This window comes from Gorilla gorilla, chromosome 6 (genome assembly GCF_029281585.2).
Source record: "Gorilla gorilla gorilla isolate KB3781 chromosome 6, NHGRI_mGorGor1-v2.1_pri, whole genome shotgun sequence".
Classification (NCBI taxonomy): Eukaryota; Metazoa; Chordata; class Mammalia; order Primates; family Hominidae; genus Gorilla; species Gorilla gorilla.
Genome location: NC_073230.2, coordinates 112,544,948 through 112,567,744, shown reverse-complemented (window position 1 = coordinate 112,567,744; position 22,797 = coordinate 112,544,948). Strand labels below are relative to the sequence as shown.

General features: G+C 36.8%; 1 protein-coding gene across 1 annotated transcript in view; it reads left to right on the top strand.

Moving 5' to 3' along the window:
- Nucleotides 1-22,797, top strand: part of RELN (reelin) — a 520,733-nt gene that overhangs the window by 382,253 nt on the left and 115,683 nt on the right. Inside the window, exons 23-28 of the mRNA XM_031013029.2 lie at nucleotides 6,016-6,153; nucleotides 7,009-7,195; nucleotides 13,817-14,022; nucleotides 15,990-16,161; nucleotides 16,600-16,800; nucleotides 20,669-20,901. Coding sequence (XP_030868889.2) covers nucleotides 6,016-6,153; nucleotides 7,009-7,195; nucleotides 13,817-14,022; nucleotides 15,990-16,161; nucleotides 16,600-16,800; nucleotides 20,669-20,901 — 1,137 coding nt within the window. The remainder of the gene's footprint in view (nucleotides 1-6,015; nucleotides 6,154-7,008; nucleotides 7,196-13,816; nucleotides 14,023-15,989; nucleotides 16,162-16,599; nucleotides 16,801-20,668; nucleotides 20,902-22,797) is intronic.

The following is a 22,797-nucleotide window of genomic DNA, read 5'->3' as shown; positions in this document are numbered from 1 at the left end:
TGACAAATATGAAAATGTGGTTTCCAAACTGTCCTAGCCTTCTCTGACCTTCCTACTTGCCCCAGCTTTTTCTTTTTATGGGAGAACTCAATGAGTCGGTTACTTTCAGTTTGACATACAAAAAGGAATATAGGAATCTAGAAATTCAAGTAATTTGGATTGCAAAGCTGTTTTCTCGTTGCAAACCCTTACTTTTGTATATCAAAAGCTTAATATACACCCTTTCTCTATTCATGTTTTTTCAGTAACACTAAAAATTATCCCCCAGGAAACAGAGGCCTCAGTAAACTAGGAAGAAAGTTAAACATTTGATAGTGTGAAAGAAAAAAGCACAATAGTTTTTTCCCAAATATTACCTTGTTTTGTGTTAGATTGATCACTCAAAAAGATGTAATATTTGGGGAAAAAATTAAACAATTCCTGGTTCAGGATGAAATCACCCAAAGAAAAGTCCTGAGACTAGAAATTAGAAGGCCTGAATTCTCAGTATAGCTCTACCAATGATTAATTAATCACGTGATCTTAACCATTCACAACCTCTTCAAGGCCAGGTCCTTGTAAGTATAATGAAAAGGTTTAATTACATGATCTTACAGGTCCCTCCAGTCCTGTAGTTCTAAGATTCTGTAATTTGTGCAGAAGAAAAAGCATAAAAGAGATAAGTATTATATTATTCTGTAGTATCTGCCTAACAATCGCTCTTTTGTAAAAAGAAAATTACTAAATAAAGCTTCTCAGATTATTTTATATAAAAGTTAGACTCTACACAAAAACAATTGGTTAGATACCAACCTAGAGTTATTTTTATGGCTTTAGTTGAAGATTGAATTCCTGCATTATGTAAAAATGCCTATTTGATTATTTTGAAGGATGCATTATTATGTCAGTTGGAATACAATGCTTGAAATTTGATTTACACAGATTTTTCTGTTTCCAACTGTGAGCCATTTCCTAGATACTCTACTAATGCTTTGTATAACAAGTTGCTACTTTCTCTAGCATTCTACTTTTTTATGTCTACTGCTGGGAATATAATCAAGACTTTTATTTAATTTCAATGGTATTCCAAGCATATATGTCAAATGTATGCAAAACATCACTTCAAACAATGGAAATACTGGTCATACTCAAAGCAGAGCTACTGAGGTTTATTTTTTCATTATTTTACAATTAAGTATATTTCCCTCACATAAAAATTGTTTTTTACTCATTGACATGTGAAGCACACTTTCAAAATTATGATGGTAAAATACTAATGATAATGTATTTTTTTTTTTTGAGACAGAGTCTTGCTATGTCACCCAGGCTGGAGTGCAGTGATGCGACCTTGGCTCATTGCAGCCTTCATTTCCCGGGTTCAAGTGATTCACCTGCCTCAGCCTCCCAAGTAGCTGGGACTACAGGCATGCCCCATTACACCCAGCTAATTTTTGTATTTTTAGTAGAGATGGGGTTTTGTCATGTTGGCCAGGCTGGTCTTGAACTCCTGACCTCAGGTGATCCACCCACCTTGACCTCCCAAAATGCTGAAATTACAGGCATGACCCACCGCGACTAGCCTAATAGTATATTTTAGAGATGTCTTTTTGTCCCTAGAAACATTATGAACTATTGTTCTTATTTAATGTAGCTTAGGCAAATTCAGAAAGTGTTGTCCTTATCAGAAAAGCCTTTGCAGGTTCTTTGACACTCAAATTGTGTGCTGCATTATTATTTTCTAGCTCAAAAGATAGCAACACCAAGCTGGAAGTTTTAGTATAGTCAGAAAAGGTTAATTATCTTCAGTGTTAAACACACACTGAAAGGAAACATATTAACCCATAAGCGTTTAAATTCCCTGGAGTACCTGGCAGGTAGTAGTTGTGCTTATTGGACATTGGGGAATTAAACAGAATTTTAACTTGATGAGCCTCAATGTGCTAAAGAGATGTTTTATTATAAAGTATCTCTTTTAATAAATAGTTAATATTATGATGTTAGATGAATTTTCTACTAAATTATTCCCCAGACCATTTACCTTTAAGTATATGTAACAAGTAATTTAATTCTGCTTTTCCAAATTTCCTTCAAAGCCCTGGAAAAAAAAAGTGAAAATATATTTTTAAAAACAACCCAGCAGAATATTTATCTTAACATTCCTACTGACTAATATTTAAACTAAACATTATTGCTACATTTCAAAAAAAATCATATTCTACTAGTTATTGTCATTGTTTTTGGATCTATAATGCTTAAAAGCTCTGCCATAAAAATAAAGTATATTTACTTTCCTTGGAAGTCTTGATAACTTTATTTATTTTGATAATTTTAAACCTTTGCAAATAGCAGGTTTTTCTCAAGCACTGGGGAAAGGGAATGCAGTTTGTAGCAGTAATCTTTTTTTTGGCCAAATCGTTGTTCTGCCGTTTTGATTTAAACATATGCAATTATAAATTGAATACATAAAAGCAAATGTGGTCCCTGCATTATCACATATTTGTTAACTTTGGGAAATGTGCTAGATAGGGCAACTTAGAATGGAAATACTGAATGTATATACCTGCGTAGAGAAATTATATTGTGTATGAACATTTGTTACCCAATGAAAATTAATTTTGTTTTTATGAGAGACATTTACATAAGAACATGGCCTGATGAGACCCAAACAGCTATCAGTCGCTGACTTCATAAACAAATCAACACCTAATGAGTGAATGAGTTTCAGAATAATTGGGTAAATGTAATTACAGGAACTCTGAAGGTGGAAAACACAATTTAGTCAGCCTTCATTTACCTTGATTCCTCAGGTAACCTAACTATGAAGAGATGATTCAATACTGTTTCATTTCAGTCTTCAAGTTATATGGGAAGGAAAAATCAAATAAAGGAGTCAAGTTTTGTTGCTTTGGGGAATCTGGAGAGTTTAGATTTTAACTGCAAGTCAACTTCATTTCATGACCCACACAACAGTAGTTCTGCCTTCAGACTCAATCCAAAGTGGACAAGATTTTCTTCCTAAGATTACTTAGTTTTGAGAGGGAGAGAAAGAAAAACGTGGCAATTTAAATATTTGTATTGAGGGAGAGACACAGCAATGATACCGCTGCAGATCAGAGACTCTGCACCTTGTCTTCTCACGTGTGACAGCTGGAGATTGCTCACACAACTAATTTTTTTTCTCAATAAAACTGAAGCCAATATTCAATCTCTTTTTCTTGCCTTTTCTCTTAATTAACATTAGCACATTAAACTGTGGATTGTGGTTTTATTTTTTTATTATTATACTTTAAGTTTTAGGGTACATGTGCACAACGTGCAGGTTTGTTACATATGTATACATGTGCCATGTTGGTGTGCTGCACCCATTAACTCATCATTTAACATTAGGTATATCTCCTAATGCTGTCCCTCCCCCTCCCCCCACCCCACAAATGTCCAACAATGATAGACTGGATTAAGAAAATGTGGTACATATATACCATGGAATACTATGCAGCCATAAAAAATGATGAGTTCATGTCCTTTGTAGGGACATGGATGAAGCTGCAAACCATCATTCTCAGCAAACTATCACAAGGACAAAAAACCAAACACCGCATGTTCTCACTCATAGGTGGGAATTGAATAATGAGAACACATGTACACAGGAAGGGGAACATCACATACCGGATTGTGGTTTTAAATGGAATTGTCCCCTTGAAGTTTTGTGTCCTAAGGAAATAATATCTTTTTTGAAAGTTCATAAGATGCATATAAGGATTAATTTACTTAGGAAAACAATTTAGAATGTGTCTGCATGTGACTGTTTAGAAGCATAAACTACGTAACCTAAGACAAGTTTCTGAAACCCTTCCCCATGCCCATTTTCACATTTGGAAGTAAAAAAATCTCAAATTAATGGGTGCCATGGGTTTTTTATAGGCATGTAACTGTAAAGAAAATAAATTGTCACTTGGTCAACGTACCAGCAGAGGAATCATTATATTTGAGAGCTGGAAGGGATCTTAGAAATTAGTTTGCCCAAACCTTTTATTTGAGAGGTGAGGAACTACAAGCCCCTAAAGGCTTATATTTCTCACTAAAGGTCACACAGCTGCTAAGTTGCAGAACCAGGGTCCTGGGGGCCTTGTCCCCCAACTACTAGTACATTCTTCATTCCGTCACCTACAGAAGCCGTAAGCAGGCTGCCCTTTACTGACCTGTTCATCCACTCACTGACTTACTGTTTTAGCAAACTTTTTTGGACACCTACTTTATTCTGTTCCTGTGCAAACTATGGAGACTAAAGATATCCCTATCCCCAAAGAGCTCACAATGTAGTCACCCGTGGCCGTGGACTTGACTCAGATTAAAATCTATCTTAAAAGAGTAAACTCAGCTTTCCTTTTCAGGATGACAAGGTGCATAAGTCTTATTTACGTCTATTCTGTAGCGCTCTCTGCTCTAAGATAATGCATCTACTTTTATAATAGGCTTTTCTAAAAACCATTTCTTAGTGGGACTGTGAATATTGTGATTGCTGTTTGATTACAAATATAAACTGATTACCGTAGAGGAGGTGGTGCATCTGTTCCATCGTATGTTCCATGACAAGCACTGATATGCAGCAACCCTGTGTCTACTGAATGCATCTCTGTGAATCCTGGTATTATCCTACTAGGAGTGAAAATACAACCTATTAGTCACAGATCATTGATAAAATAAACAATAAAGGCTTAGTCGGAATTTTAACAGTCTGTTATGTACTTAGGGAGTACTTAATATGTGGGTAATTGACGCAATAGACTTTAATGGATCATTTAGATCATTAAGATCAAGGGTATCTGTATATAGTGTGCTTGGGAAAGGTTCCTTCAGTGGAACTGAGCATACACAGTAATTTTGCAAATCATGTTTTGTTTCTTTGTTTCATTTAGCCCTTTGACCAAAAGAACCACAGGTCCCTGAAAATTCCTACAGGTGAAAAATATGCTATAATTTTAAAAGAATGTTTTATAGCAGTCAATGAATAGACAGACACCTTCTTGACATTACTCTCAAAATATCCACTTCTCTGGACTTTGTATTTCGTTTCAGTGAATTAAGGTCCCAAGTGTTTCTGTCTGTGTAATGAACTGTTTAATTTTCATCCCCACTTAAGATCAGTTTATCCATGAAACTCAGGCAAGTTAGTGTTTCAGAAATAAGCAGAATTTAGCATCCAGATATTCTTCTTTGTAATATAGTACATTGTGGTATATCCCCTCAACCCCAAAACAATTCCCCCAAACAAAACTTTTGTCTTATGTTACAAACTAGCTGAAAATGTTCTAATAGTTACTGTATTTATTGTAAGAAATTCTATTACTCTAAGGTTAAACATCTTACATTTTTGTCTATAAAAGGCTCAGTTGGCAGGGTGCGGTGGCTCACGCCTGTAATCCCAACACTTTGGGAGGCCAAGGCGGGTGGATTATCTGAGGTCAAGAGTTCAAGAGCAGCCTGGCCAACATGGTGAAACCCCGTCTCTACTAAAAATACAAAAATTAGCCAGGCATGGTGGTGTGTGCCTGCAATCCCAGCTATTTGGGAGGCTGAGGCAAGATAATGGCTTGAACCCAGGAGGCGGATGTTGCAGTGAGCCGAGATCGCACCATTGCAATCCAGCCTGGGCAACAGAGTGAGACTCTGTCTCAAAAAAAAAAAAAAGAAAGATAGGTTCAGTTTAGTAGATGTCTTTATTTTTTAATGTTCTTTCTTAGTACTTTTTCTAGCAACAAATCTGTGCAACCAACAAAATCTGATACTGTGTTTTTCTTTAAAACATCTCAAATTAAGATTGAATTGCATCCAATAGATAGATTTCTCTTTAACTTTCTTTCATGATAGAATTGTTGCATTGGACAATAATTGAGTGGAAATTAAAGAAAAATGATGCCAGCTAAGCTCAAGTTCCACAAAGTTAGTTAGCTGAAAGATTTTGGACTCTGACATTCTTTGCTAATGTCACTGCTGAAAGGTTGAAACAGTTTTTGTTATACTATACCGTGTTTCTAGGTCCAGTGCTACCCGTTTCCGCTGGAGCCAGAGCTATTACACAGCTCAAGACGAGTGGGCTTTGGACAGCATTTACATTGGGCAGCAGTGCCCCAACATGTGCAGTGGGCATGGCTCATGCGATCATGGCATATGCAGGTATGTGCACCAGAAAGCACGATGAGGTCCATGCTTCTCAAGATTTGTGGCTGGAGGATACCCCAGCAGTTGTCATCAGAGTGACACGGATAGACCGATAAATAATGACATAGCCAAAAGAAACAAGTCCTCCTTTCTGTTTGTATTTTAGATGTAAAAGCTATTGTTACATTAAAATAAGTATGAAACCATATATTCTAAATCTCAAACTCTGACCTCAAGACAAGGCCTCCTGAGCTTCAACGTCAGAGTTTATTAAAAGAGCCTTGCCATTGTTTCCCTTTTCATCCACTGAGAATCTTAGAGCACTAGTCAAACCCTGCTGCATGCCCTCTTACACCACTTCACCAGAAGTTCAAGGTTGTATACATGGGGAGATGGTGATTATTGCTAATGAGGACAGAGGAACACACTTGAATACCTAAAGACTCTAAAAAAGGCATAGTTTAATCAGAAAAAGGAACTATAAAATGTTGCCTGAATTACATGTTGGTTGAGCAGACAGACATTTATATGTGATTTTTTAAGGCAATAGGGAAATCCCACTATCCCTCAGCCCCCCACAAACACACACTCACATAAGCACACATACCACTGTCCTTCGTAAATACTTGATGCCCAAATTCTACCCTTACGGCATTATTTCTTTTAAGAAAAGATTCTATCAGTTTTAAGGGGACTATGAAAAACTGAGGGTTGTTACTACCACATACCCAGATTAACACTGTAGGGAAAAATCTAGTGTGAATGATAAGACTTGAGCAAAAGTAAGACATGGGAAATGGTTGAGGTCAGGGGGCCATTGCATTGGCAGGTGGGCCTGTAACCTGCCTACTCAGCCCTGCTCTCTCATAGGTGTGACCAGGGGTACCAAGGCACTGAATGCCACCCGGAAGCTGCCCTTCCGTCCACAGTTATGTCAGATTTTGAGAACCAGAATGGCTGGGAGTCTGACTGGCAAGAAGTTATTGGGGGAGAAATTGTAAAACCAGAACAAGGGTGTGGTGTCATCTCTTCTGGATCATCTCTGTACTTCAGCAAGGTATGACCAACAGCTGGGATAAGTCATCGGGGCAATGGCTAGTTTAATATGAGACTCTGAATTCCAAATGTACAAATATCAAATGGTTTTATTGTTCTCCACGTTCCCCGCTTTTGACTGGGCTCTATCAAATTCCTATTCCTTAGCTATGTCTTGGGAAATTCTTGTTGTTTTTTTTATTACTGTTTTTGGTTACTAAAAAATCAGGTTAAGCCAGTTTAAAACTTCTACCCTCCTGTACCTGATTTAAATACCATTGCTTTCCTTTCCTCCATTTCCAGCCAGGCTTGTGTATTGAGAAGTTTGCATAGGGAAGGCTTTTGGTCTCTTCTCACCCTGGCCTTTGGAGGGTGTGTCAGTGTGAGGCCTGGGGGCAACGAGGGGATGAGCTTAGAGGTTATGGGCAGCAACTCTGGAGCCAGATTGCCTGTTTCCATCCAATTTGACCACTTTATGATTCTTTGATTTTTTTTTTAATTATTTAAGTTCTGGGGTACATGTACAGAACGTGCAGGTCTGTTACATAGGTATACACGTGTCATGGTGGTTTGCTGTACCCATCAACTCATCATCTACATTAGGTATTTCTCCTAATGTTATCCCTCTCCTAGTCCCCCACCCCACAACAGGCCCCAGTGTGTGATGTTCCCCTCCCTGTGGCCATGTTCTCTCATTGTTCAACTCCCACTTATGAGTGAGAACATGTGTTGTCTGGTTTTCTGTTCTTGTGTTAGTTTGCTAAGAATAATGGCTTCCAACTTCATCCATGTCCCTGCGAAGGACATGAACTCATCCTTTTTTATGGCTGCATACTATTCCATGGTGTATATGTGCCACATATTCTTTATCCAGTCTATCGTTGATGGGCATTTGGATTGGTTCCAAGTCTTTGCTATTGTGAACAGTGCCACAGTAAACATACGTGTGCATGTGTCTTTATAGTAGAATGATTTATAATCCTTTGGGTATATACCCATAATGGGATTGCTGGGTCCAGTGGTATTTCTAGTGATTTTTGAAGCACATTATTCAACCTCCTGGTGATTTAGCTTCCGCATCTGTAAAGCAGGGATATGGAATGTCTACCTCATGAGGGTTAGTATGTAGATTAAGTGAGTTAATATTGGTAAATCATGTAGAACACTTCATAACATATAGGAAGCACTTCTGTATGTGTTTATTAAATCTGTCAATCCATTAATTTTAGGAATATGATTGGAAGAAGGAGGAATAGTGATGACAGTGGGGGTATGTAGAGCTGTTCCTAGAGAACTGGCCAGCTGTCTGGGGTGGGCAGACATCGCAGGTCCTACTCTGACTTGGTTTGGTGGCTGCTGGTGGCATCTGCTGATGTGGAACTCTGTATGAAAGTTTTTCTTGCAGTAGTCAGCTTCCCTAGTGGTAGCACCAGATTAGGCATGCAGATTGCTAGAAACCAACTAAGGACTGAGGTGCCAACCAGAATCACTAAAATTGATGCTCTTGGAATACCTCAACCTGTGTCGCTTGGTTAGGGATGCAAGAGGGGTAACCACCTCTCTCTCCTCCCTCACTGCAGTCTAGGCAGGACATTCTTTTTCTCTTTTCCAATCTGTCTCCTTATATAGTCTTGAAAGGGACTAAAAAGAGAGCAGGTCCAGTATCCAACCTGAGCAATGTGTCTAACCGTAATCTTTAGAATGTGGAGTGTGTAATATCACTTCTTTCAAGCAGGTAATATAGCCACCAATTCTGAGGCAATTGGAGGTGTCCCACTTTACAGCATGTAACAAGTAGACAGGTGTGAGTGATATGCTACAGGGCTGATATGTTGCAGAATCTGGGCAGAAATCCAAGATGTGTTAATTTATGCAAATACAAAAATAGCTGCAGGTTTTGTTTTAATGCAGGTGAAGAACAAAGAAACAGCAAGTAAACAAGATAGAGGATTATAGAAAATCAGGAAAGGAGTCCATTTAACAGTATTTCCTATCCGTTGACATGGAAGGTCCTCCCCTGATGATTATTGTTAAAGATAATAGTCGCTCAGTTATCAAAATGCATTGCACACATCTGGATCCCCTGTATAATTGTTCAGAAATGGAAAGGTTGTGGTCCTATAAGCATCAATTTTAAAGTAAGATTGTGACTCTTTTACCAGTATGTACTCAGACACCCCAGTGAGCACACATACACACACACACACACACACATATTTTAACATGTAAAGGGTTACATATCAATATTTCTTCCACTTAATTCAAGATGATCTCTGAAGTCAGACAGACTATCTGGGCTCCAAAATTTATTGATTGGTTCACATTGCAAAGTTATAACAACTGTCTGTATCTCAGGTCTCTTGACTGAAAAGTGGATATTGAGAGGAATAAGTGAGTCGATGCAAGTAAAGAGTAAAGAATAATGTTGGGAACACAGAAAGAGATCATATGTGTTAGGTATCATAATTGAATTTTATGAGAATAAATTCCAAATTTGTCTTATTGAATATTTTCACATTTATGCCCTGCAACTAACTAAAAATCATCATTTCAAAAGTAAAATTCTCTGCCCCTTCCAATTCAGCTTTCCCCCTAAATTTTTGTCAAAATATCCCTGGGCTATATTTTACTTTTTTCTGTTGATTCATTCAGAACTGTTTTGAATTCTAAGTAAGAGGAACTATCTTAAGTAAAAGAAAGGGAGAAATTTGATTTATGGGAGGGAAAACACAAGGAGGGCTTAAATGGGACTGGTGCAAGGGAGACCTGGAACCAGTAACTTTGAAGCTCACAGAACTTTCCCCTTAAGAGTAGACCCGATTTGAAAGAGTAGACCCGTTTTGCAGGCCAGCTCTCACTATGAGAATGGAACCATAGCCACAGGGCTTTCCAACCAGCTCCATAGGAAAAAACAGGGAAGACTCCTGGCAGCCAGTCACAGTGTCCTGGGAGGAATGGTGTGCTATAATTGTATAGCCAGATTCATCCACTCACTTGTTTGGCAGCAAGGTGGATACACTGTCTGGCAGCCCCCACCAGCAAGCATGTTGAAGTGAAGGCGCAGTAACCCAAAGGAAGGGCTCGTTAGACCATTTGCCCACCAGCCTAGATCATATTATCTAAAACTTATCACCACCCAGATATGGTGGTTCACACCTGTAGTTCTAGCACTTTGTGAGGCTGAGGTGGAGTATCACTTGAGGCTAGGAGTTTAAGAGCATCCCAAGCAACATGGCAAGAGCCTGTCTCTAAAATAATAAAATAAAATTAGCTGGGCATAGTGGGGCATGCCTGTACTCCAAACTACTCAGGAGAATGAGGCAGAAGGATCGCTTGAGCCTAGGCGTTTGAGGTTGCGGTGAGCTATGATCACACCATTACACTCCAGCCTGGGCGACAGAGGATGACCCTGTCTCGTATAAATAAATAATACATGCATAAATACATACTTCATTCTTTCCCTATCCGATCACAAATATTCAAGATGGTCTCTGATACTCCTGCTCTAACTACATAGCTTATATTCGTTTTCTAGGCATGAGCCCTTTGCTCCAGCCACAAAGCTCTTCTCACCATCCAAGTTTTTGCCACTGCCTACCATTATGCCTTTCATCTTCTCTGCATTCACATAAAATTTCGGTGTCCTGTTCAAATCCCACTGCCTCCCTGAAGCTTTCTGGAGCTCTGGCAAACTGTACTTCTCTCTTTTCTTAGAATTCCTCTCTGATTTTTACATATAAAGATCATATTTAAATTTTCATCCTCACAATACCAAGCAGAATGTGGAGTCTCACAGACTGAGCCAAACTCTGGCTAAGGTGTTCAGCTCAGAAATGCATGTCATGCACTAGACATTTACAAATCAATACATACTCTTGAGACTAAATAGATTGGAAAATTAATAAGTGATCATATGACTAAATGGGGCTTGACAAGAAATCAGAACTGGGTCTGCAGCCCTCAGTTGCCATTCCTGTCTCTGCCAGAAGTCTGTGAATCCCTTCATTTTTGTTTTTATAACACATGGTGTTCTGCCTGGTATAATTGTTGAAGAAAGACTGAATAAATGAATGAAAAAAAAAAGAAAGAAAATTGGGAAACAATAAAAGATTCTAAAGAAATGGTTATTTACAAGTAAATAGAATTGCTTTCTAGTGACATTTTGATTAATTTAGAAAGACTTTAATGGAAAGCAAAAGGTGATTAGTCATGAAATGTTTTGGAGGTTTTGTTATAAACGTTCTAGATTCTGAAAGCCTTACCTGTTAAAACTTGTTTTATTTTAGCTAAACCCTTAAAGCAGTAAATCATTTTAACCTAGAATTTGGGGGGAAATTGGAGGCCATTTTCCATATACCAGGAATGGCACAATATTATTACTCCAACACATATGCGCACACACACATTACATGTGTTTACACATATACACATAAATACATTGATCACAGCGTAACAGAAAAACTGCAAAGCATATGTTACATTGAATTCTGAATTCTGGCAAAAACTTTGCCATGAGCCATTTCCCTTTTCTTTTTTCTTCCTTTAAAACAATGTTCAGCATTTCAGGTCACCAAACAAAAGAAAATGATTTGTGCTATTCTCTAGGAAAAAACACTTTCAGTGCCAAACTAAGCATTTGTGTGATATTTTCCATCATTTACAAAAATCCCACAAAAATTCTTTCAAAACCTCTGTAGACTAACACCATAGTCTCCTGGAAAAACAACACTACTCTGAATTTCACAGTAGAGCAATCACTTCAACCAACTAATTGTGATAACTGGATTTTTGTAATTCCCCTCACCTTAGATCTTTATCCTTCTGGCTCATTTCCACATGCCAGGTTTTTCATAGGAGTTTGCTGGACTGGAATTAACCTGCTAGGTTCTATAGTTTTTCTTCCAAAAATCATTCTTCCTGTAATGATCCTGAGGGTTGAAAATGCTAGGATCTCTGAGTTGTTCTCACTTACAATATTTCAAATCAACAACAGGAAAAATTAAAAGGCATATATAACAACTTAAAAATGCATGTAACTTACAAGATTTCCTCAAATACATACCTAAAATTGAGATTTCCAAAGAATGAGTTTCTGTCTCTGAATTAACTTCAGTTCTCATTTTGCTAGCACCCTTGTTTATTTTGAAAACTCTTAATTGGCTTTAGACCTATCAGTAGCAGTATAGTCTTTTAATTAACCCCAGTTATTTCCCCTGTGACTTCTAATAACCGAAACCCTTTCTTAATTAACTTAGTGGATTAGAGTTTAAATCCAAAGTGTGAGAGCCATTTTTCTGTAATACTATGTATATTATCTCAGGTTTTCTTCCCGACTTTTCATTGAACTTCCTGGGAACTCTCAGAGACCAGCTCAAGAGAAATCCATGGATGAGCTTTGGAAGAATCTGTTTAGGTGGAAGACTCTCATAAGCAAACCTTTCTTCAGCCCCATTAGCTGAAATCATTTTGAACAATGACAAACCTTGTTAATTTCTGTCTGACACCTCACCACAGGACTGTGACCTGCAGGGGACTCACTAAGCAAAGGAAGCAAGTTCCTGCATTTCAGGAAATTTGTAACACTTTTAAGACACAGAGACCATTTAGTGGTTGCAACAATTTATTTAAATGATCTCTCCTAACTTCTGTTTGTGAGAGAGAAGGAAAGGAGACTAGGATCCTGAGAGATTCGATTCAGGTACTCTTTATTTTCTTTTTTGAGACAGAGTCTCACTCTGTCACCCAAGCTGGGGTGCAGTGGCCTGATCTCATCTCACTGCAACCTCCATCTCCCAGGTTTACGTGATTCTCCTGCCTCAGCCTCCTGAATAGCTGGGATTACAGGCGTGTGCCACCATACCTGGCTGATTTTTATATTTTTAGTAGAGACAGGGTTCCACCATGTTGGCCAGGCTGGTCTTGAACTCCTGACATCAGGTGATCCACCCACTTCGGCCTCCCAAAATGCTGAGATTACAGGCATGAGCCACCACGCCTGGCCTCAAGTACTCTTTCTTTTTGTCAAGAAGCTTCTACCTTGCCTGGTCTACTTTAATGCCCACAGGACAGGAGGGTCAGGGGCATATCTCTGGAGAGGATGTTCCCTCTGGAAGGCATGCCATGTACTAGCAAGTTCCCTGCAACATGTTATTTCATCTAATTGTCACAACACCATATGAGGAAGGTATTATTATCCATATTGTACCTTTGAGGAAAATAAAAGCTCAGTGATCAGTATGAATAATGGGCTGAGATTCAAACCCAGCTCCAACAGATTTCAAATAGATCGTCTTTCATCTGCATTGTTCTGCCTAGAGGAAATATGCAAAGTAAGGATTCGGAGTGTTTTCATTAAAATTTTAAAAAGCTTTTTAGTACTCTTGGTGTAATTAGCAATTCCCAAGGGTCTCTCATAACCCAGCCTGGGAATCAGTAATGTAGACATTAACCAAAGGTATCCAGCAACAGTTACCGTAGTCGGATCAGAAACAACTAAATGGCATGACTCCCCTCTCTCCACAATAAATGGGGACGAGACCATTTCCACATAGTGCTAAGATGTCCATGTGAATTTGGAACTGAAACAACAAAATGCCAAAGAACTCCCAGATTACTGAATTTGATTTTTCTTCTTTTCTGAAAGGCTGGGAAAAGACAACTGGTGAGTTGGGACCTGGATACTTCTTGGGTGGACTTTGTCCAGTTCTACATCCAGATAGGTGGAGAGAGTGCTTCATGCAACAAGCCTGACAGCAGAGAGGAGGGCGTCCTGCTTCAGTACAGCAACAATGGGGGCATCCAGTGGCACCTGCTAGCAGAGATGTACTTTTCAGACTTCAGCAAACCCAGGTAACTACCCACCTGATGGTCCTCGCATTAGTTTCCAGGAATGGTAAAGGTTAAATCATTGTTGATGTGTTTCCAAAATGTTAACTGTTGCAAAAATAGACAAACCTCTAAAAATTTAACATGAATGATAGCCCAGTATATAAAGATTTTATTTCACTTAAGTGACTGGACAGAAAGCATTTGTATTCATGTTTGAATTTTTAAAGACTTTTTAAAGCTTGTGACTAGAAGAAAAGCAAGATATGTAACCACTGTTTACTCAAAGAAACCATGGAATATGGGGATGTTCCATGCTCATTTTCCCATTTGCAGGATTGTTTGATTATTTTTAATGCACACACAAATTATGCTTAGCTCTTAGATTTAACAGTAAGATGGATTTTTTTGTTAAAATGTTTCACATGGCTGCACCCAGGGCTATCCCTAAACAGTGTATAAGTAAGTGTATAGAGCTCAGATTTTCTAAAAATTTTGCCCTGGCCTATCCCTGTCTTAATTTTGATGTATTGGGAATATATGTAATAAAATATCTTAGGCAATGATTGTTGAAGAGTTTGGGGAGATGACTCATGTTTAATACTAATACCAGTACCAGGCAATGTATTTATATGTATTTAAATTTAGTTCTTTTACGATTATGTAGTATTTTGAAATTCTGTATTTATATTTTATGTAAGTATTATTAAAGTCTATTCAATGATACTATTTTAGAATACTCCTTTTTATAATCTCTGTATTTTCATTTTAACAAAAAAATAATTTTTTGTATGTTGACTACTATTAAGTTTTAATATATGGATCTTGTCCCTGTTTTCATTTTACAAATGAGACTTGTTTATTGAAAAAAAATTATTTAAGACTATATAAACCCAGTTCTTACAGACTGAATATGTTTTAAACATATTACTTAAAACATACCTATTTTGTAGATTGAAGGTTCATAAGTTTGACTTTTTAAAGTATTAGGTCATTTAAAGGTGACAGAACTTTCCATGATAAAACATAAGTAGACATGCAAACAGACCAACAGAAAGCATTTCTTCTAAGGGATTTAGGGGAGAAGGAGAAAACAGAAAAAAGGCAACTGGATGAAACGAGAGATATCATAGGAAAAGGGTGGGAGAGGAAGCCTTGTGAGATTCTCCTAGATGCAATATAGTAGAGAGGGAATTGATAATGGTGCCAAACTGGCTTAAACAATAATTTTAAATAACTCAAATTATTTTTTCCAAGTAATATGTGAATCTGAAATTATTGAGAGTTCAGTAAGGTGACTAGGTAACTTTATAGGTAAATAAAAATGTAATGGCTTCCTCAAATTGCAGAATAGCATGTCTTTGTGATGAAAAATTATATACACAAAATTATCTTAAAATATAGTTTTACTAACATGAGAATGTACTTATGACGTAATGTTAAGTTTTAAAATGTAGATCACCAAATTATACATATAATGCCTTGCCTATATAAAAGATTATAAGCTGTGATGAGATACATCAAAATGTTAACAGAAGCCAACGCTATGTCGTAGATTATGGGCAATTTATGTTTCATTTTTAATGCATTTTTATGTTTTCCCACAATGAGAAAGAATTCCTTTGAAAAAAATGTTAAATGTTATCTTCATGTAATAATATTAAACAATTTTATCTTGATATTTCTTTAAAAAGTTATGACCATTGTCATGGTAGTCAAAAGATATAGTTCAATGAATCAAACTCAGTTGAAATATTCTCCCTCTTCTCCAAAAGATACAATTCCAAATGAAATAAACATGACCAGGACTAAACCTGCCTACAAGGTTAAACCTCAAATGTGATATGTCCAAACTTACAAGCTTTTGAAAAATATTGAGATCAAACCAAACAAAACTTTTCTCTTGTTGTTACCCTTGTTGTTTTAATAGCTGGAAAAAAAAAAAGCACAGCTTTTGTTTTCCCAACCGTAAATGATTTACTTTTATTCAGATTTGTCTATCTGGAGCTTCCAGCTGCTGCCAAGACCCCTTGCACCAGGTTCCGCTGGTGGCAGCCCGTGTTCTCAGGGGAGGACTATGACCAGTGGGCAGTCGATGACATCATCATTCTGTCCGAGAAGCAGAAGCAGATCATCCCAGTTATCAATCCAACTTTACCTCAGGTATTCTGCTATGTCTGAACTCCAAGAAGACAGATAATTATAAAAGTGAATGGCATAAAGAACTCATTTCCTTAAGGATTTAGTGCTTGACACTGAATGTATAATATAAGTTTAAGGGCTTGTACTTAATTTTTTGTTACCTCTCTATGCTACCACTTCACAGATAATTTAGATGTAAAAAAGACTGAAGTCTGGTTAAATCATCAAGCAGAATCGTTAGTGTGTTTATAAAATGATTAGATACACAGTGGTAAAATACTTTCAGTTGTTGAATCATCAGGAGAAAAAGTTAATAGCAGTAAAAAAAAATAGAGATTCTTCTGTGTTTTCCTAGAAATGCAAATGGTACATGGCCCAGCATGTCACGAAATGAAAATTCCTTTCTTGTTTTCAAAGCTATCAAATTGCCTTTTGTTTTATTTGTATTGTTTCTATTAGAACTTTTATGAGAAGCCAGCTTTTGATTACCCTATGAATCAGATGAGTGTGTGGTTGATGTTGGCTAATGAAGGAATGGTTAAAAATGAAACCTTCTGTGCTGCCACACCATCAGCAATGATATTTGGAAAATCAGATGGAGATCGATTTGCAGTAACTCGAGATTTGACCCTGAAACCTGGATATGTGCTACAGTTCAAGGTATTTATGCACAAGCTTCTTCCCAGAGCAAGTTAAGGAGTAAAATATCTTCCAGATGTATAAGTGGAACTCACAAAGAACACAAATTTTTCATATTCTGTTAAAGAAGGGACTCACCTGTACGAAAGCTTAACAGTGTTAGAATTGCGAAGCTTTTCAGCTCTACTTGAAAGCAGTTATTAGTTTTTAAGGAGTCCCAAAAGTTGTGGGTATACCATTTCTTTAGGTACTCAAGGAACTCTACCAGAATTAAAAATAAAATTGACTTTTAGAACTTCGATCTGATTGTGACTTAATGAATCTCAAGCTTCTAAACGATGATGAATAAGCTGTCCTTTTCATCTTACTAGTGGTATTTGAACTTACAAGGTATTTTATGCTTTTGCTGTATTATTTTCAAACAAATTATCTTACTTAAATTCAGTAAATTTTTACTCCAGTCATCATTGTTCTCTTAAAAGCTTCTTGTGTTTCAGCTCTGTGATAACATATCAACATGTATAGCAAGTATTTACTTTGACAAGGTCTTGTTTCAGAACCCTAATCAAAATTTCATTGTGTTTATAATAAAATCCCATAGATGACTTCTGGGGTTGAAAGTAATGCAGTTTTAATGAGCTAGCACAACTACATGGTCCTTACATAATGGCAGGATGCAGATGCTAAATAATTTACAACTGGAATTATTAAAGAGATCAGATGTTTATAGGCAGCTCTTCAAATACAATTTCCACAGGTCTGTAAATAAGGAAGTGAGTCATAAATAATATGATTAGTAAAATGTGATCCTTCCTTGTTTAGATTTTTATGCTAAACTACAATGGAAAAATATCAATAACAATATATGAATCTATATTCATTTGTTGGTAATACCTAAAGTAATAACAAAATAACGTTAATAGCAAATATATTTCCAGAATACTATGCTGTTTCTCATCTGACACCTTTTCTATTTAATTAATCACAAACTATGGTTGTGTAGGTATTAAAGTCTGCAAGATAATATTCTGAAATTTTTTAAATCTAAATTTAAAAAATAGTGTTAAATATTTCAAGCATTTAAACAATGATCAGGAATGCATACTGCTTAGGAAAAATCTTAATTCTCTACCATTTGACCCAGCAATCCCATTATTAGGTATATACCCAAAGAAGTATAAATCATTCTACCATGAAGACACATGTATGTGTATGTTCATCAAACCACTATTGACACTAGCAAATACATGGAATCCACCTAAATGCTCATCTGTGGTAGACTGGATAAAGAAAATGTGGTACATATACACCATGGAACACTACACAGCCATAAAAAAGGATGACATCATGACTTTTATAGCAACATGAGTGGAGCTGGACGCCATTGTCCTAGGCAAACTAATAAAGGAACAGAAAAACAGATACCACATGTTCTCACTTGTAAGTGGCAGCTAAACAATGAGAACACATGGACACGTAGGGGAACAACAGACACTGGGGCCTACTTAAGGATGAAAAGTAGGAGAAGGGAGAGGATCAAAAAACTACCTATTGGGTAGTATGCTTATTACCTGGGTGACAAAGTGATCTGTACAGCAAACTCCCGAGACACACAGTTTACCTATGTAACAAAATTCAGATTACAATGGATTTTAAAATGTTGAGTAAAGAGGTCTACACAGTGAATACGACCTTTCTCTCAATTTGTTTAGCTGTGTAGTTAGAGGGAGACCAAAAATCAGGGAGAATTTTTATTTTCTTTTGTTTTATTTTTATTTTTAAAGATAGGAGAGACTTAAACATATGTATCTGATCCATAGAAGGTACACAAATAAATATTTGTTGAAGGTAGGCCTAAATCCTGAATGGAAAGTTTAAGATAAATTTTATGTTTAATACAGCTGAGAGTATGTCTACACTACCCTATATCTGATTTCTAAAGCATGAACTTGTCACAGAACTTAAAGTTCCAACAACTTGTCTATGTTAGAAACAACAGCAATCATGGCAAATTTAAGACAAAAAGTTAACTAGGCGTGCCCATGTGGCTGCTCTCACCACACACCAACCAAAGGCCATTGTTACTATTGAGTAATGCAGTAAAAGGAATTTGTGTTAGAAGAGTTTAATCATGCATCTGAGAGGGTTAAGTTTTTAATTATATTCTTGATGTTTTACTATATAAACTTGGATAAATAGTGCACAGTAAAATTTCTACTAACCAAATTATAAATTCTCTGAGAGATGCTTTCTAGCTGTGAGTATGGAAATAAAGAAGATACTAAATCTTCTTTTTAAAAACTAGATAAAGCTACCTTAGTCATGAGGATTAACTGATTGACCTCCTGAGCTATGGCTCAATATTATTAGCCCATGTCTCTCCCTTTATTTTTTTGTCATATCATGTTCTTTTCATTCCTGATTTCAATTTTCCTTCTAAAAATCAGACTATTCTTATTTAGTAAAGTCTTTTACAACAAAATTTGTGGCTCCTGCCAACAAATGAAATAAGATGTGAATAAGCCATTCATATAAGATGGCAGGTAATTAAATGAACATGAGAAAAAGAGTTTGACATTTATAATTATGAAAAGTGTAATAAAATTCATTTACACATTTATTTGGAAATAAACTGTCTTAAACTATAATACCCAATGCCTAAACTGATTCATTTGGACTCAACCAATACAAAATGAGCACAGATAACTAGAAAATTTTAAGTGTTTCTATATTTTGACTCCTTAATGCTACTCTCAGGAATTTATCTGGTGATGACAAATCAAAGAAGAAAGGTATATTCTCTGCAATGCTATGTATAACACAATGTGGAGGAAAGCTCTAGATGTGTAATAACTTCAACTGTATGACCAAAATATAGCTTCCCTATAAAGATCAGAAGAGAAAATAGAAAAGAAAGGACAGTTATGATAGGCCAGTGGGATTTAAGTTGTATTTTTACCATTTTTTAAATGTTGTTAATCCTATGGTGACAATCCTCCATACAAGTACACCAAACAGTAACAGTTTCATTTCTGGATTATGTTGCTTATTTGATGCTGTGATAAACACTCAGCTGTTTCATCTAAGTTGACACTGATTTTATTTTATTTTTATTTATTTATTTATTTATTTATTTATTTATTTATTTATTTTTTGTTGAGATGGAGTCTGGCTCTGTCACCCAGGCTGGAGTGCAGTGGCATGATCTCAGCTCACTGCAACCTCCGCCTCCCAGGTTCAAGCAGTTCTCTGCCTCAGCCTCCCGAGTAGCTGGGATTACAGGTGCCCGCCACCACGCCGGCTAATTTTTGTATTTTTAGTAGAGACAGGGTTTTACCATCTTGGCCATGCTAGTCTTGAACTCCTGACCTCATGATCCACCCGCCTCAGCCTCCCAAAGTGCTGGGGTTACAGGCGTGAGCCACCGCACCCAGCCAGTTGACACTGATATTTAATGAGCTTTGGCAAGGAAACAGAAGGAGGATGGTTGTTCCACTGAAACCTTCCTGTACTGAAGAAGACAGCTGCTTCTCCATCTTATGGTTTCCTCTGTTTGTACCCTCTGAGGAGGGAGAAAAAAGCAGTTTCTTGGCATATCTTTTGTCTGAGACTCAAGAACCACAGACACTGTGCTTCTCTCTTCTCTCCTATAATCCCAAGAAATCCACAAAATGAGTCCAGTTTTCTAGTAAAAAGTACCTATTGTTTGCTTAAACAAAGAATTCCAGAATCTATTGAAGGGTCTTGGTTGGGACTGAGCTCACAATTCCTATCATTGTAAATTCAGTGCAGACCCATTGGAAGGCACCCTGGATGCTGTAGCATCTAATTTGTTGAGTGATGACTTAGAACCAAAATCTTATATAATTCTTGTCCTTCCTTTTAACAGCTAAACATAGGTTGTGCCAATCAATTCAGCAGTACTGCTCCAGTTCTTCTTCAGTACTCTCATGATGCTGGTATGTCCTGGTTTCTGGTGAAAGAAGGCTGTTACCCAGCTTCTGCAGGCAAAGGATGTGAAGGAAACTCCAGAGAACTAAGTGAGCCCACCATGTATCACACAGGGGACTTTGAAGAATGGACAAGAATCACCATTGTTATTCCAAGGTCTATTGCATCCAGGTAAAGTAATCATTCTTAATGGGTTTGGGCCATTAAGAAAGACACAGTCCCAAATGCTATAACCCTAAATGTTGTAATACTGAAAGATCAAAACTCTGAAAATACAATTCTGGGAAAAATAATTTTTAAAACATTTATTTATATCTTAAAAGGGGATTTATCTGAGAAACATAAAAACATGGCAGAACACTTCATAGGCCAGTTCACACAATACTTATTTTTGCAAGCATAAACATTCAGATATACTAAAGACTGTTGCAATGGCTTAACATTTATGAGCAGACAAAATGTATACATAAAGAAATAGGTCAAAAAGCAAAATATATAAATGTGTATCACCATGGTGGGTAATTGTTTGCGCTCAGCTTTATAAATGTGGCCATCTGAAATACTGACAGACAATTTAACTCTTCTGATGAGGTTGATCAAAAACCTCAGTGGGTCACCACTGCATATGCAGTCACCAAAAAGCTGAGACCTGAAGAAATTTTATCTTTCGCAAAAGCAGATGTATGAAAAAGATGTCTCTCCCTTTACTGAGAAAGTTTTTCAATATTTTTAGGTACACCCACATACACATAACATCAACATTGCACTTTTGTGGAGTCAAATTTGCAAAAAAAATGCATGAAACAAATTATAACTCTCTAAAAGTCCTTACATAATTTACACATCCCATATTGGAAATGATGTGAAGATATAGCACATCAAATAGATAGCATAGCAAATAGGCACAGTTTGGGAAGGGCAGAAGTCCTGTGACTGGATAATTTGGTGGGGGAGATTTCTTCTATTTTTGGAGATTTCTTGTATTGTTTTCACTTCTATGATCTTCAAAACACTCACTATGCTTATATTTGGAGACTGGTTGTGGTCTACAATGTTTGTAGGGATATGCTGTCTGAAAATCTGGTTATTGCTCAGCCATTGCAATTAAGCAATTTTCTGCTTTCATAGCACCAATAATAACTAGCTTTTGCACTTTTGTATGTCTTATTTGTCAGAGTACGTGTGAAATATTGTTACATGTACATAATGCATACTGATTGTGTCAGGATATTTAGGGTGTCCATCACTTGAGTACAGTATACTTTTGTTAAGTATAGTCACCCTTCTCTGCTATCAAGCATTGAATTTATTCCTTCTATCTTACTGTATGTTTGTACACTTTAACCCACTTCTTTTCATCCTCCCCCCTCCCTCCCTTGGTACCCTTCCTAGTCTCTGTTTTCTGTCTTTCCAGTCTCTATCTCCATGTATGAAAAACATGTGATCTAATATTTTAGATCTCCCACATATAACTGAGAATATGCAATATTTGTCTTTTTGACCCTGGCTTATTTCACATGAAATAATGGCCTCTGGTTCCATCCACGTTGCTGCAAATGACATGATTTCATTCTTCTCTATGGCCAAATAGTATTTCATTGTGTATATCCATGTATCTGTTGATTAACATTTAGGTTGATTGCATATCTTAGCTATTGTGAACAGTTCTGCAATAAACACGAAAGTGCAGGTATCCCTTTGATATATTGGTTTCTTTTTCTTTGGGTAGACACCCAGTAGTAGGATTACTGGATCATATGGTAATTTTATTTTTAGTGTTTTGAGAAATCTCCATACTGTTTTCCACAGTGGCTGTACTAGTTTACATTCCCACCAACAGCATATAAGAGTTCCCTTTTCTTCATATCCTTACCAACATCTGTTTGTTTGTTTGTTTTTTGTCTTTTGAATAATAACCACTGTGACTGGGGTAAGACAATATTTTATTGTGGTTTTGATTTGCATTTCTCTGATGATTAGTGATGTTGACATTTTTTCATATACCTTTTCACATTTGTATGTCTTCTTTTGAGAAATGTCTATTCATGGCCTTTGCCCACCTTTTAA